This window comes from Rissa tridactyla, chromosome 4 (assembly GCF_028500815.1).
Source record: "Rissa tridactyla isolate bRisTri1 chromosome 4, bRisTri1.patW.cur.20221130, whole genome shotgun sequence".
NCBI classification, from domain to species: Eukaryota; Metazoa; Chordata; class Aves; order Charadriiformes; family Laridae; genus Rissa; species Rissa tridactyla.
In genome coordinates, this window is record NC_071469.1 from 47,444,010 (window position 1) to 47,457,988 (window position 13,979).

General features: G+C 43.1%; 2 protein-coding genes across 9 annotated transcripts in view; one reads left to right on the top strand and one right to left on the bottom strand.

Annotated features, from left to right (window-relative positions):
- The window catches only part of CELF1 (CUGBP Elav-like family member 1), a 71,235-nt gene extending 59,869 nt beyond the window's left edge, over positions 1 to 11,366 (bottom strand). For 3 of the 8 annotated variants that reach the window (XM_054199023.1, XM_054199027.1, XM_054199029.1), the window contains exons 1-2: positions 10,911 to 11,044; positions 9,450 to 9,607 (exon numbers count right to left, since the gene is read on the bottom strand). In XM_054199023.1, the coding sequence (XP_054054998.1) occupies positions 9,450 to 9,457 (8 nt within the window). In that variant the 5' untranslated portion in view covers positions 9,458 to 9,607; positions 10,911 to 11,044. Of the gene's footprint in view, positions 1 to 9,449; positions 9,608 to 10,910; positions 11,107 to 11,251 lie in introns of those variants that run through there. The other 5 variants (XM_054199026.1, XM_054199031.1, XM_054199028.1 and 2 more) reach the window with 5 other exon arrangements.
- Positions 11,317 to 13,920, top strand: PTPMT1 (protein tyrosine phosphatase mitochondrial 1). Its single transcript, XM_054199040.1, has 4 exons — positions 11,317 to 11,487; positions 11,573 to 11,653; positions 12,185 to 12,376; positions 13,662 to 13,920. The coding sequence occupies exons 1-4, from the start codon at positions 11,317 to 11,319 to the stop codon at positions 13,791 to 13,793; spliced, it is 576 nt and encodes a 191-aa protein (XP_054055015.1). The 3' UTR covers positions 13,794 to 13,920.
- Positions 13,921 to 13,979: the final 59 nt, after the last annotated feature.

Below are 13,979 nucleotides of genomic sequence, written 5' to 3' on the forward strand. Positions count from 1 at the left end.
TATTTTCAGACATTCTTCACTTACACACTTCTCCATCAATTCTTTCCATTCACTTTTCCTGGAAGGCACAGAATGACATCAGATGGTTTCCACCGCTAGCAGGAGACGACTCCAGAAACTTTATGACAAAAACAAGTGCTATAAATACATATTTGGCTTCATGAGGACTCAAAATAGACATAAAAGCCTCTTATGTATCTTCCTGGATTCTCAGGGTTTCTGTGAGAAATCCATTTCTGTGAGAAATCCATCATAGCCAGATTCTGGAAGCACCTTATACTTCCTGAATCAAAACCTCACATGTTAATAGCCTATGTGTGACATTCCTGATGTGAGGACAGAGAGAAGACAAAGTTCACCAATTTTTTCCCAAACAGCAGGCTTCTCTCTACAGCAGCAAATACAGCACATATCAAATACTACGTTCATAAAGAATTACGTTATGACAACATTTAGTACCTCCCTGTCTAGAACAAATGATATGTGCCACACCAGGTAAAGCATGCAAACAATTCTTACTTCTTTTTTTTGGGTTATATTACTAGATAAGACTGCATAGAAGCGCTCCATAAAGATTACATAGAAATGGGGCAGAAATACAAAGCAACAGATCAAGACATTCCTACTGTAGATCCAGTTTAAGCCGATGCTCTTGCCAAAAGAATAGAGCACAACTCTTTCCTCACCAGCTATACATCCCCACCTCTGTATAACAAGTCTGAGAAAGGAAACGATCCAGGTGTGATCTAGCCTCACAACAACAACAGGAAAATAACTGTTTTAATCCAGACACGCTCCCTGATTCAGTTCACTACACAACCACACAGATGCTCTTGGCAGCACAAAGGAAAGGGGAAATGCCTGAGAGATGGAACAAGCCTCTTTCAGAGCAATACTGGCATATGCTCATTCAAATTACTTGCGGAACTACATCATCAGATTTAGGTGCTGAATTTCACATAATTAATTCCCTACTGATTAATCCTTTTTAAAGGCCTTGAGTGATAAATGAGGCTTCCACTACTTCTATTAAGAAAACACTTGTAAGAAACATATGCATGTTCTTACATATAATCACCTTTACTCTCCAATTCTTTGTCAGTGGACTGCGTCCAATATTTAGACATGTCACTCCCTATCCTTGATTAAACTATATGATTCAGCTTTTTAAAATCACAAGTAAATCTTTTTCAACTTTCACCTTTCACTTATTCTTCCTGGAGTTTAATACCTGTAATTGCTTTTCAACAGCAATTATAAGTTTAACTAACTTCAAATGAACACTGGGCTTAATTCCAAATTTCTGTAATCTTCCCACATGTCCACCCTTAACCTAACTTTATTATTCAACTGCAAGACTATGACATTAAAAAAAAAGGAGGAATTCTTTTTGTAAAAAATAAAAGCAATAAGGTAAGAAGAAAATAAAAAATTACCCCTTCCTGTGGAATTTCAGGACCTTCGAAGGACGTCAGAGAAAAGTTAATTTCTCACGTGTCTCCAACCTTGATGAAACTTATTCTGCAAACAGGATAATACTGCAGTCAATCCTGAATGGATTACTGGGTATTCTCCCTTAAACTCAAAGTATGTATGGCAAATATGATTTCCTGTCCTTATACATCTAAAGCATTATTTTTTGCTACATGAATCACTTGAACTCCTGGAAACAGGCAGAACACTTCACCTTTTTTGCACTAATGGGCAATAGGTGCTAGACAAATTTACTATATACGTAGCTCAAAGCATCTGTTTTCCAAGAAATACAACTGACAGCTTAGCTTAGCTCTGAACAGTGTCACTTTCTTACACATTGCCTTTAGGAAGAATCTTGCAAAACGGAAGATTTAAATCCCCTAGTGCCATTCTACAGCCTGGCTTTATCTTTCATCTACTCAGTGCACTTGGTGAACATATATTTCTTTAGCGTTCTACCCATTTATCATGACATCCTTCACAGAATGGACAAAATATTTTTTAAACATGCAACAGTATACTTCCAAGAGGCCTTTGAAACTGCCTAATCATATTGCTCCTACAAGACTACAAGCAAAAATTAAGTATGCTACCAGAAAACACTTCAATGTACAGAAATTGTATAACCCCAATCGCTGGCATCAAACAGTACCAAGATTTGCTTTTAATTGGTATTGTAAACTCAGTAACAGTTTAGATTATGGTTTTGACACTTTGCTCTGGCTAGTATAAAGGAAAGGATGTCAACTAGGGAGTCAGGAAGTGAAAAAGTGAGAAGAAATAAAGGCAGAGGGCTTTAAGAGGATTCGAAAAACTGGGAAACATATCAGGGCACTTAAGACAACAAACTTAATGTCCCAGAAGCTGCATATTTACAATGAATTCCATAGGTTTTCCAGACAACTACTGCAGTGTGTCCTCGTTACACAAAGAATGACCAGAAAACAGACACATAACAAAGTTGCTTGAGTTCAAGAATGAGATGACCCTCTGTCACACATCAATTAACCACAGTTCCCTGCCTGCAGACACAGTGCGATTCAGACACTGCCGGGCAGCTGAGAACTGTCAATTTGCCTCCAAAACTTGCTGCTTCTAAATTCAACAAACACATAGCTTTATCAGGAGGAAATACACTGAATACACTGAAAATGGTCCTCAAGACTGATTTTAGCAAGATGCTGCCTTCTGTTTTGTAAGTGAAGCCATGTTTTCCTCACTCAAATTCCAGAAACAAAAGGCCTGATGCCTACTTGTATAGATATTCAAAAGGCAGCAGAATTTGTAAGTGGACAGCATCCCCTAGAAGACAGAAGTACCCTATAACCTATTTCCCTCTTTCTCCCTCTCAAAAATTTATTGCCAATGTTAATGGCAGATCCAGTTGCTGCCACTATTTTAAGCACCTTTCCGATACTCAAAGAACATCATATCAACAGTTTACTACAGTGTCAGCAGCTAACAGTCTTCCTGCCCTATTTGTTCACCTGATCTACTAAAGAAAAGCAGGGCCTGAATACAAAGTTTATGCAAACACATAGCCAGGGAAGTCCTAGCTACAAGTTTCCAGCTCTTCCTAACAAGGTATTTCCTGCAACCCCATCCCTCAGCACCAACTCCTTATTCCAAACTAGGCTGGCCAGGGTCTAGCTCCTCATTAATCTCCCTTGCCCATAACAAGCAAAGACAGTGCTCAGTTCTTCCAGGACAGGATCTAGTTTTCATTAATCTTCATGGCAGACAGTGACAACATACCTTTTATGGAAAGATACAGGTCCTGGCTAATCACTCCCTAAAGCAGGCAGGGACACTAAGATCCTCACCCTAGAAGACAGCAGCTCTTTTGAAGGTTAAAACTGTATCTTTCTGATGCCACTGCCACCCATTACATACTCTCCCTGCAAGATAACTGCCTTCCCTCCTCCATTCCCAGCCCCTAGACTCCAAATTTGTATAAACTGCATTTCACAAAAAAAGAAAACATCCACAAACAGATCACCTTTCACTTGGAATGCCAGTCCTCCCCAGAGACGCAGAGACAGACAGACAGACGGATGTAATGACAGAGACTGTAAGCCCTGGCTCTCAGTTCTGCTCAGTGAATGCCGAATGCACACAAGGCCAGCCACACTGCCTCGTTAGCTAGCATGCTGCTGCTGTACAAATATAGAAAGCAGAAAGTGGAACAACCGTTTCAGCAGAAGAGATTCTACTCCGCTCTCTGAGAGGGAGGAGCAGGGAGCTGAACCAGCTGAACTGCTTTACCCATACATGGTCTCTGAAAGAGACCATTGCTAAAACAAGTTCCTTTACACACACACACCCTCATTCACTGTCACACTGTGCAGAGGGGAAAGGAATTAAAGTGTACAAACTTAAAGGAGTTATTGTTTTGAAATGAGTTCCAAGTCCATTTTGCTTGAACCCACCTTAATAACGCAGAAATGTCCAACACTTTTCGTCCACCAGAATCCGGGTAGCAACTCAGACACAAGACAAAAATCTCCCTTCCAGGGAATCCCCACATCCACTAGCATTTCAAGAACAACTGATCTGGCCAGGTCTTCCTTGCTGCTTTTGGACACACACATCCACATACTAAGCTCTTAGTTTGACCTTCCCCCCAACCCTAAATTGAATTACAGCAACCTTTTTAAACCCTTCTCCCTTTTTAAGTATTTTCCTAAACCAGTAAGCACGACCTTTCCCATTGCTTGATACAAACTATTATGGTGGCCCGCCATATCATGTCTGCTTTCCCAGTAGTCCTTTTTGCCAGTGTTTAAACACAAACTAAACCTTTTTCTATGCATTCTTCTTAAAAATGGAAGAAAACCACTTCTATGCAGCGTTCCCCTCCCCCTTCACATTCTGGCATGGAAAGGGAGCAAAATTAGTGTAACTGAAAACACGAATCCCTAGGTATTCAAAGAAAAAAAGATAAAATGGCATAGTACCTGATTTTTTTAGTACACGGGTGTGACAGTCTGCAACCTTGAAAGCAGTTTCACTTATATATAAAAGCATAATTTTTCATATGAGAGACTTATTACTCTATGTTTCTGCCTATCTCTTATACTTAGTGTATCCCACATTTCTGTGGTGATACAAAGCTATCTTACAGAAGTTACTAGAAAAGTTCTCATGCAAATAAGTGGAAGTTGCAACCTGCAGCTATATCAGGAACGTAGTAACCACCAATTCTGAACTAGGACAAGTGCACTAGTTCAGTAGTTCTGTTAATCTGACTTGCAAGAAGATAAAAAAGTGCTGGTATTTAAACCCACAATCTCAATATTTTTCAAATTTCTCATGACTGAGATAATGGCTTAGACTGCAAATTCAGGATGACACCGGCATACTCAGAATTACCTGTATGCCTAAGCATATCCTGAATTATTTTCCTCAAAAGATCAAGAATATGTGCCCTAATTTTTCTCCCCAGAAAGCAGTCATGCAATGCCTATTAAACTTCGTTTTGTATTAAATGAATAATACTTTAGAACTCAAAGAAATTCTAAAGAAAATTCTGCATCAAACAATCAGTGTCATAGCAGCTTCCACACTGTGAAATATAGACAGTACCACCTACAGGCTGCCTCTGAGAGCGATCAAATTCTGCAACTGAATGCACAATCCAAAATGTAATATGGGTGGCTTTACACCATAAGTATCAGAATATTCTCACTTATCTTTCCCAAGTGTACCAAGCATACGATCACAGGTCTCTGAGCAGTCAAAACTGCTTTAGAGAAATAAATATAGAACCCTTATTTTTTCCCCAAAGATTTTGCATATTGATCATTTTCAGTGGTAATATCACTTCTAATGTCACTTATGACTGTGCAAGGAATCTTCAGATTCACTCATAAATTGTGCTAGACACTGTACAGGCATGACACAATGACAGGCAGGACAAAAAAAACCCAGAAGAAATAAAATTCTTCACTAAGTTGACCTGTCATCAAGATGTCTATTTTTTTAAATTATAAGTTTAAATGGAAAAGAGGAATTTTTGGAAGGCAAATAACAAGGAGGCTCACGTGAGTTGGCAAAAACATTTTGGGATGGTGCTCTGCTTCAGAATCTAAGACTATAAACGAGAGAAGAATTACTTTTCCACTGTGTTGTGCCTACAGGAAATGCAAGAGCTAGATTTGACGTTTAAACTATATTCTCTCTTTCTGAAAGACTGAGATTTCCTTGCTTTCTGAAGAATCATTTATCAAAGCTCTATCTTGCAAGATTTTGCAGAGGTATTAAGATGCCTAGTGTCCATCCTGCAAATCTCTACATGTACTAAATTAAGAAAGATAGTATCATTTTTGTATGTAGACTTGGAAATTGTCTGCTAAGCACTTCATTTGAACTACAGACTTCATAAATAACCAACTCCTCTGCTTTGAAAAAAACAGACATGAACATTCTCTTTCCAACAGATTCTGAAGGATTTGTGGATAGCGTGCATGTGTTGGAATATCTTTTGAACTCCATAGTTTAAGGCAAAAATAGACAAGAATATTGATGGATTCAGTGAAAACCTGAATTCTAAATGAAAAGATGTTTGAAGAACAATAGTTTTACTTTGACATGTGAAATACTGAAATCTAGCGGATAAGAACTACATTATTTTTGTGAATGGTGCAGTACAAAACAGCCTGCAGACAGAAATGAAAGCTACCAGAGAGAACCATTTTGATGGAGGTGGAAAAAAAAGCCAAGGTCTGAAAAACTCTAATTAATTTCAAGTAAAAACAATGTAAGACATCACAGAACTTCACCTGAGTGCTTAGGAGAATCAGAGAGAATTCAGTTCTGAAAGAACACTCAACATGCAACAAAAAAAAAGTCTCCAAAGGAAAGGCTGCCAGATACCATACCAGCATGATGCTGGACACCCAACAAACACTCATCCTCTTACCCACATACTCATTCAAGATCTTGAGGTGTGCTGGTGAAAAGGACAAAGAACCCTGAGTGCCTGCTTATTTGCACGAATTTCAGCAATATCTAAGCCAGCTATTCCAAGTTATATTTACAAGTAATTTAGTTAAACCAATGTGAAAATCCCAGAGATACGATTTTACGTCCAGTTTATACAATCTTAGTCTACCTGGAACTTTACCACTGCAAGCCAAGCCATTAAATGTACACATAAATCTACTCTAAATCAGTACCGACTTATTACCAAAACTTGCAGTTTGTCAGTTTGCCACTAGTACTCTGCCTCTAACAGAGCAGCCAGTAAACCAGTGTATCTTTTCTAAAAACAAAACAAAAAAAACAGACCATGATATACTGAGAATACTGAAGATAGAAGGGCAATGTGCATACATGGGACAGAGAAAACATCTTATGGACAATGATTCTGCTTTTGGCATAAAGCTTTCACACACATATACCTGTGCCACAAACTGTATCACCTAAACTGAACTTCTTTACGAATAATTGAAAACTACTGAAGACTTATGTTCAGCTATCTAGTTACTCACTGTTTGTTCATCCTGAACTCAGTTACCAACAACGTATTTTATTTTAAAATGCACAGAGTTTTATGCTACTCAAGATGTCAGAAAGAAAACTTCCTTTACCTGGGATGACGATTGCGGTCAAATAAATAATCCTGCTGTCTATCGCAGTTCAGGCTTGTGAGCTATTCAACCCTACAGCAAAGCAATCAAAGACTAATTTGTACTGAAGCTTTAAAGCAGTTTACATTTTCTCCCTTGCCCTATGCAAATTTCCTGCTTTGACCTAATGTATATTTCAGCTTTACGTGTTTGAATCTCGCATCAGGTGCAAACAAGATGTATTCAGTTGACCTTTGTGAAGTCTCCTCTTGAAAATGTGAATGCTGAAGTGCTCTCTTTTCGCTGTTATGCCCCAAACACAAAGTGTCTTGGCAGGATAATCTAAAATAGGTGTAGACAGCAACAGCAGAAAAGGTGCTATCTTGCACTTTTTCATATAACACAAGAATCTCTAATGACAGAAGGAAGGGCAATAAAACTACTGGCTACTTTTTTTCCAATCAAGATAATCTCTCCTGCCTCCAGAAATCTTGTAACAGGATCACAACTCAAGATAGTGCGTTGTGATACTTCAAGAGAAATATCCATTAGAGGGCCCAAATAACATTTCTCAATTTACAACTCCAATTATAACAAACCCTGAAGTATTTTACTCTGCTTTGATTTAGACTGTTTTTTCCCCCTGCCAAATAACTGATCAATGGATGAAACTAATAATTTCTTGCCTGAAGGCAGTTACCAAAGCAGTGAATAACTATGCACATAGTCCTGGAAAATGGTAAACTAAAGGACAAGAAGCAATACTGAACATGCCTAGATTGAAATAAAACATTTAAGACATTCATGGCATGACTGAAAAATAAGAATGCAGAAATATAAATCTGAGTCTGTTGGACTACTGCTGCTGTTCCAGTAGCAAAATTCACATTATGACTTGGAAAACCAGACTGTCTCGTGGACGTATCACTGAACAAGTCTCTATTTCAACAGCCAGAACAGTGGGTTCTTCTTGGATACCACAGTAGAGACTAATAATGAGGAAATCTAAAAACCAAGGAGAACTTGTATCACTTCCCACCTAGCCTAAAAAAAAGTACTAAAGAAAAAAAATCAGAGCAGGCTCTCTGAAGAGATTTGCAGCAGAAGACCCAGAAAACAAACAGATGAAATTATGAAACAGTAACTGATAATCAATAACCACATTTCAGAAAGATGCAAGAAACAGTTAAGGAACAACCTGCTCATAACAAAGTTTCCTACGAAGTTCAGTTAGGGACTGAATTATAGGCATTTTATTTAACGTGAGTCTAAATAGTTAAGAACCACATAAACACCAATCTTTTATGAAATTCAACTAATTCAGCATAATATTGTTTACAGTAATTTCAAAAGAAAAGTTACACAATATTATAAATATTTCTCTTATGTCAGAGCATCATAATTTGTTTCATCTAGTGATTTTTCAATTGATGTAAAGGTTACTTGCAGAGGACCTTGCAAATTACAGATTTGTTACTGATGAGATATACAATTATTGCATACCTATGATATAGTCACCTTTCTTGCTTTTCCCTTTAGAGGAGTAGTGCCAGGCAACGTGTCTTCAGAATCCCTACTCATAGCAGATTAAATAAAAGTTAAAGACACCTTCCCCCCACCATGTAACGATAATTTACAAGTGTATCTAATTTTGGGGGACTAGCAAAAAAGTAGATACGTTAGTAAGTACACAGTACTACTGTGGAGTTCTTTACCTTGTAAAGAATTCTTTACCATCATCTCTTATTGTGAAAGACAGGTACGTTTTCCTTATTATTGTAAGCCACATACTTCCAATACAAAACTACCTAACGCATAAATCTTTGTGGTTTAGTGTTCATGATCTTATGACAGCCATTTTTCAGTTGTTTACTCTTCTACAAACACTGTGCTCCTGCTTTCTTTCGCATGTAAACACAACTTCCTAAGCCTGAATCTATTATTTTGTTTCATATACAAAAAAGAAGCAGCTACATAAGGGCAAGCATGCGACTAAAGAGTTAGAATCTGGGACTGATTTTTCTCTAATGTAACGTTAGAAACCTTGATAGGGAAAGGAAAAACACAGGCATCCAAGAGCGATCATTTAGAAAGGCTGAACCCACTCCACAAACCAGCATATACTTTCCCAGAATAAATATCAGCAATAATTTTGAACAGTAAGAGAACAGTGAAAGTTCTGTAAAAGAAAACAGTTGAGAACAGCAAGCACCTTTAAAAAAATAAAAAAAAAAATCCTTTACATGATCATATTTTAAAATCCCTATTTAGGGATTTTACTGGTATATATATCTGCATCCATGTCCCTGGGCAAATATAAGAATTGTGTTCTTGGCCAGGGGTCTCTTCATCAGCAGGAATGTCACTGAACGTACTAAACTGCAGGATACGAGCTGCACCCACCTTAACATTTCCTATCACAGCGTAAAGATGTAAGCAGTATTTTTAAAGATCTATCACAGGAGTAGTATTTCCAACAAAGCTGCCTCTTAAAGACTTGGGTCCAGACACAACTCTAGGAGTACAGTATCTCACATTATGCAGAGCTCCCAAGAACATAGCTGAGGGGAAGAAAAAAAATATGATGGGTTTATTATGAATATGCAATGTCAAGTCAGTCAGTGCAGTAAAATCTGAGAACTAATCTACAGAAAAGCAGCAGAAAAGACAGCTAAAGGCACCAGGAGATAATTTAGCAGTTATTGCAATCACTAGCACAAAGTATAAGACTGGAAGGACAGACAAACAAAAAATAAAAAAAAAAATAAAAATTCAAGATACTCAGAAAGTCCAAGCTCTTGTAGAACAGAAGCAAAGGGTATTTCAAGATGTAAATCCCCACTAAATATTCTTCTAAAACAAGTGAGCTCCCTGTAAAACACACCCAATGACCACAGTCAAGCAGTACAATACAAGAAAGCTGCAACATCTGAAAAACGTTCCTGAACAACTTCTGGCAGAAGAGGATGCTTGTGCATTAAAGATGAAAACGTGTGGGCCACAATTCTTCAGGAATTTAAAGGAGTGAAGGTTCCACTCTTTATTATGGTGCTGGCTCTCCACTTCCTAAACAGCCCTATAAAAATCTCAAGCTACTATCAACCTCTATTGCTTCTTTATTTACTTAACATTCGTTTTATGTTCAATCTCTCATGGTTTTTGTATTTCTCTTGAACTTCGTTGCAGTGGTGTTCGTCACGCCTTCTCACACTTGAGACTGCAAATCCTCACTGTGCTGCCTGTGCTTCTGGCGCACCCGACTTGCCTCTACCCTCTCCGTAGACCAATACACGTTTCACTACTCCGCAAGACGGACCCCTACCATGCCCCAACGACATCTAACCGCACCCCAGGTTCCCGGCACAAGCCCCCGGGCCACTCCGCAGCGCTTCAGCCGCCCATCCCGGACGGCTGACGGCAGCCATAGCCCGGGGGGGCCGCTCCCCGGCCCCCAGGGCCGCCCCAGGCCCGCCGCAGCGCCCCCCCCCCGCCCCCGAAATGGCGACGCCACCTCGGGCTGCGCTCGCACCTGCAGCGCCCCCCGCCGCCGCCCCGCGGCCCAGCGGCACCCGCGGCGCTGTCAGCCCTCGGATCAGATACGACAACCGGCGGCCTCCGGTTCCGGGCCCCGGACGGGGGCTCCCGGCGGGGCGGCCACCGCCCCCGCGGTGGCGCGCCCAGGGCGGCGGCGCGGCGGCTCCCCGGCGGGCCCCAGCCCCTCGGTGCCGCGGGGGGAGAGGCAGGCGAGTGGGAGCGAGGCGCCCGCCGCAGAGGCTGCCGCCGCGGCCCGGCACGAGTAGCCTCACAGCGGGAGCCCAGGGGAAAGCGGGGGGGAAGGAGGAGGAGGAGGCGGCGAGCCGTTACCTGCGGATCGCGCTCTCCACGGGCTCAGCTCTGCTCCGCGCCGTCCCTGCCCGGCCCGGCCCGAGCTCCTCCTGGCGGCCGCCGCCCTCACCTGCCCCCGGGAATCCACCCGCGCCCCGCTCTCCTCCCTGCGCCGCCTCAGGCCGGCTCCGCAAGATGGCGGCGCTTCCGGGACAGACCACGGCGGGACTGAGGTGGAGGGGCCGCGGCGGCGCGCCCGCCCTCCCCGGCCGGCCGGCCCCCCGCGCCCCGCCTCACAACGACCCGCTCCAGCCGCCGCGCCGACGGCGGGACCCTCCCCGCGCCCCACGCCCCCGACCCGGGCTCCCCCGTCTCCTCACGTTCAGTGCGCTCGTCCGAGGCGCTCCCCCGCCCCTCGGCCTGGCCCAGCCCGGCCGTGCCCGCGATGGGGGTGGCGGAGGTGCTGGGTGCCGGGGCGGCGCGGCTGCTCTTCTACCCGACGCTGCTGTACACGGCGGCGCGGGCGCAGCTGCCCGGGTCCCGCCGGCCCTGGTTCCACCGCATCGACGGCGCCGTGCTGCTGGGGGCGCTGCCGCTGCGGGGGCGCAGCCGCGGGGTAAGGCGGGCGCGGCGGGGCGCGACGGGACGGGGGGGGCCGGGACGGGCCCGGCGGCGGTGCCTCACCGTGACCGTGCCTGCAGCTGGTGGCGGAGGAGAACGTGCGCGCCGTGGTCACCCTCAACGAGGAGTACGAGACCCGCTTCCTCTGCTGCTCCCCCCAGGTGAGGCCGGGCGCTCGGCGGCGCCCCTCCGGGAGGGGTCTCGTGCGGCTCCCCTGGTCCCAGCGGCGCAGGGGAGGCTCTGGCCACCTCCTGCCGCCATCCCGGCAGCCACCGCCGAGTCCTCTGACAGCGAAGCCGTGGCTTCTCCGTCCCGAAGGCGACTGGTAAAACTGTGCGACAAACCAGTGAAACGTGAGGGTGCAAGGTGTGACAGCTGCAGTGGCGAAGAGGGAAGGGCAGCGTTAAATCCACCTACACCGTGCAAATACGAGAATGCCTTTTGTTTCGGCAGGAGATCCCAGCTCCTCTCCTTTCCTTCAACTGAACCACATCCCTTTTCAGTTCCCTTTATCTTCCCGTTTCTGATAGCCAGCACTGAAGTTTTCATACATCTGATTTAAGGGATTGACATTCAAAGGCTGCTTACAACCCCACTGAATTTCCTAACTGTCTCAACAGGTTCTGGGCTTGCTTTCTGGAAAAATACCCCCCAAAAAAGCTAACCGATCAAATCTGCTATGTCCATTTCAGGAATGGGAGGCAATGGGAGTGGAGCAACTGCGTCTCGGCACTGTGGATCTAACGGGAGTCCCCACCTTGGAAAACCTCCGCAAGGGCGTTGAATTCATACTGAAACACCGGGCGTGCGGTCACAGTGTCTACGTGCACTGCAAGGCAGGACGCTCCCGCAGTGCCACCATGGTGGCAGCGTATTTAATTCAAGTAAGAAGGATGCTATGCTAAGTAGGGTTTATTTTCATACAGTCTGGGCGAATGTAGCTGGCCTTTACAGTTTGCTTTTGCTGACGAAGCCTGAGCACGTACAGGTATGTTAATATTCCATGATTATATAGAGTTTGGACTGGAGACCCATTTTAAGAGAGGTAGATAGCTAGGCCCGAAACTTACATTGGTGTTTTGTAGAATGTGGCAAATGCAAAGTAAATGAACAAGCAGAACTTAATGTTTGCTGACCTGCCATCTAAGCTTCTTTTGATAATCTAGTTTATCTTTGCACATCTTGTTCATCTGTGCTTAAGATGCTGTCAAGATAGTGCTTCTTGGCAATGAGATAGTGGTGAAGCTGCCAAAAAATAGTCTTTTCATTCATCTGTACGGTCCGCATCTGCCAGCTCAGTTATTAGCACTGGCAAAGACGTTCTGATCTTATGAGAAAGAGAAACTGTTGTTGCAACAAAGCTTTGAAACACATGGTCTGATAGTATCTGCTGCTGGTTCTGGCAGATCAGTCAGACTTCAGGAAGCTGCTTGTTTTTCTGGGCTATTAATATAGTAAGTTCTCAACGGCTTTTGAATGATTCTGCCATTCTTAATTCTTTCCATGGAGGAACAGATTGAGATGGGAATAACAAGTCACTGGTGAGGGTAGGTTCACCAAGCAGATAAACATCCATTTTTGTTGTTCAGATTTTCTCTTTGGTTAACTGAAATGGTGAGCCTTTTTAAGCTCTCCAGTAAATACAGTTTGGGATCAAGAGAAGTGACTACAGTTTTCTGAGTTCCTCTACAGACCCAACTGAGTAAGCAGCGCTAAGAACAAAATTCCACCTATGGATTCTTCTGTTGGTGTTAGTAAGTGCTCCCTGGAAAATTTTCCCTTAGTGCTGAAGGGAAAATTTTCTCACTAATTGCTGAAGTGCAATGAAAGTATGTAGTAGTAAGGTTTTAAAAAAATAAAAAAACCCAACCTGTACTTTTGCTATTGTCTGGTGGAACTAGGACAGGAAACTATTTACAACATGATGGCAGCATGAGTGAGACAGAAAAAGGAGGTCTCAGGCAGCAACCATCCCTCTTTAACTGAGGGACTCATTTCATGAACTTGCATTGACATTCAGACCCCTCTGAGAGGAACATGAAGGAAACAGACGGGGCAAAGCAGCAAGTTTTCTAACAACTCTAATGTTGCCTGTAGCCTCTAGGAAGGCTCTATTAACTGGTGCAGGGATGGAATGGATTTTCACTTGCAGGGTTTCTGCCTTTTCAGCTGCATCACTGGACCCCTCATGAAGCAATAGAGGCTATTGCCAAGATTCGTCCCCACATCCTCATTCGGCACAAGCAAGTCCAGATCCTGGAGAAATTTCACAGGAACATGATCGCTAGGACAACTGCATAGTGTCAGTAAGAACTATAAAAATTCCTGTCTCAGTTGCTTTAAAAAACCTCATGTTTTAATGATCTAAGGCTTAAGTATTGTACTTCTTGACCGTCAATAAAGAAGTTTTTACATAAATTACAGTAAAGGGGAGGTTGGGCTGTTTCATTAAAGCTTTCTTTCCTTATGGCTAATATCTGAGTTCTC

Bases quoted from the DNA above. Each gene is read 5' to 3' on its own strand.
- PTPMT1 (XM_054199040.1), top strand. From the start codon at position 11,317: ATGGGGGTGGCGGAGGTGCTGGGTGCCGGGGCGGCGCGGCTGCTCTTC. The intron at 11,654-12,184 runs GTGAGGCCGGGC...TGTCCATTTCAG, and splicing joins TCCTCTGCTGCTCCCCCCAG to GAATGGGAGGCAATGGGAGT. The intron at 12,377-13,661 runs GTAAGAAGGATG...CTGCCTTTTCAG, and splicing joins TGGCAGCGTATTTAATTCAA to CTGCATCACTGGACCCCTCA.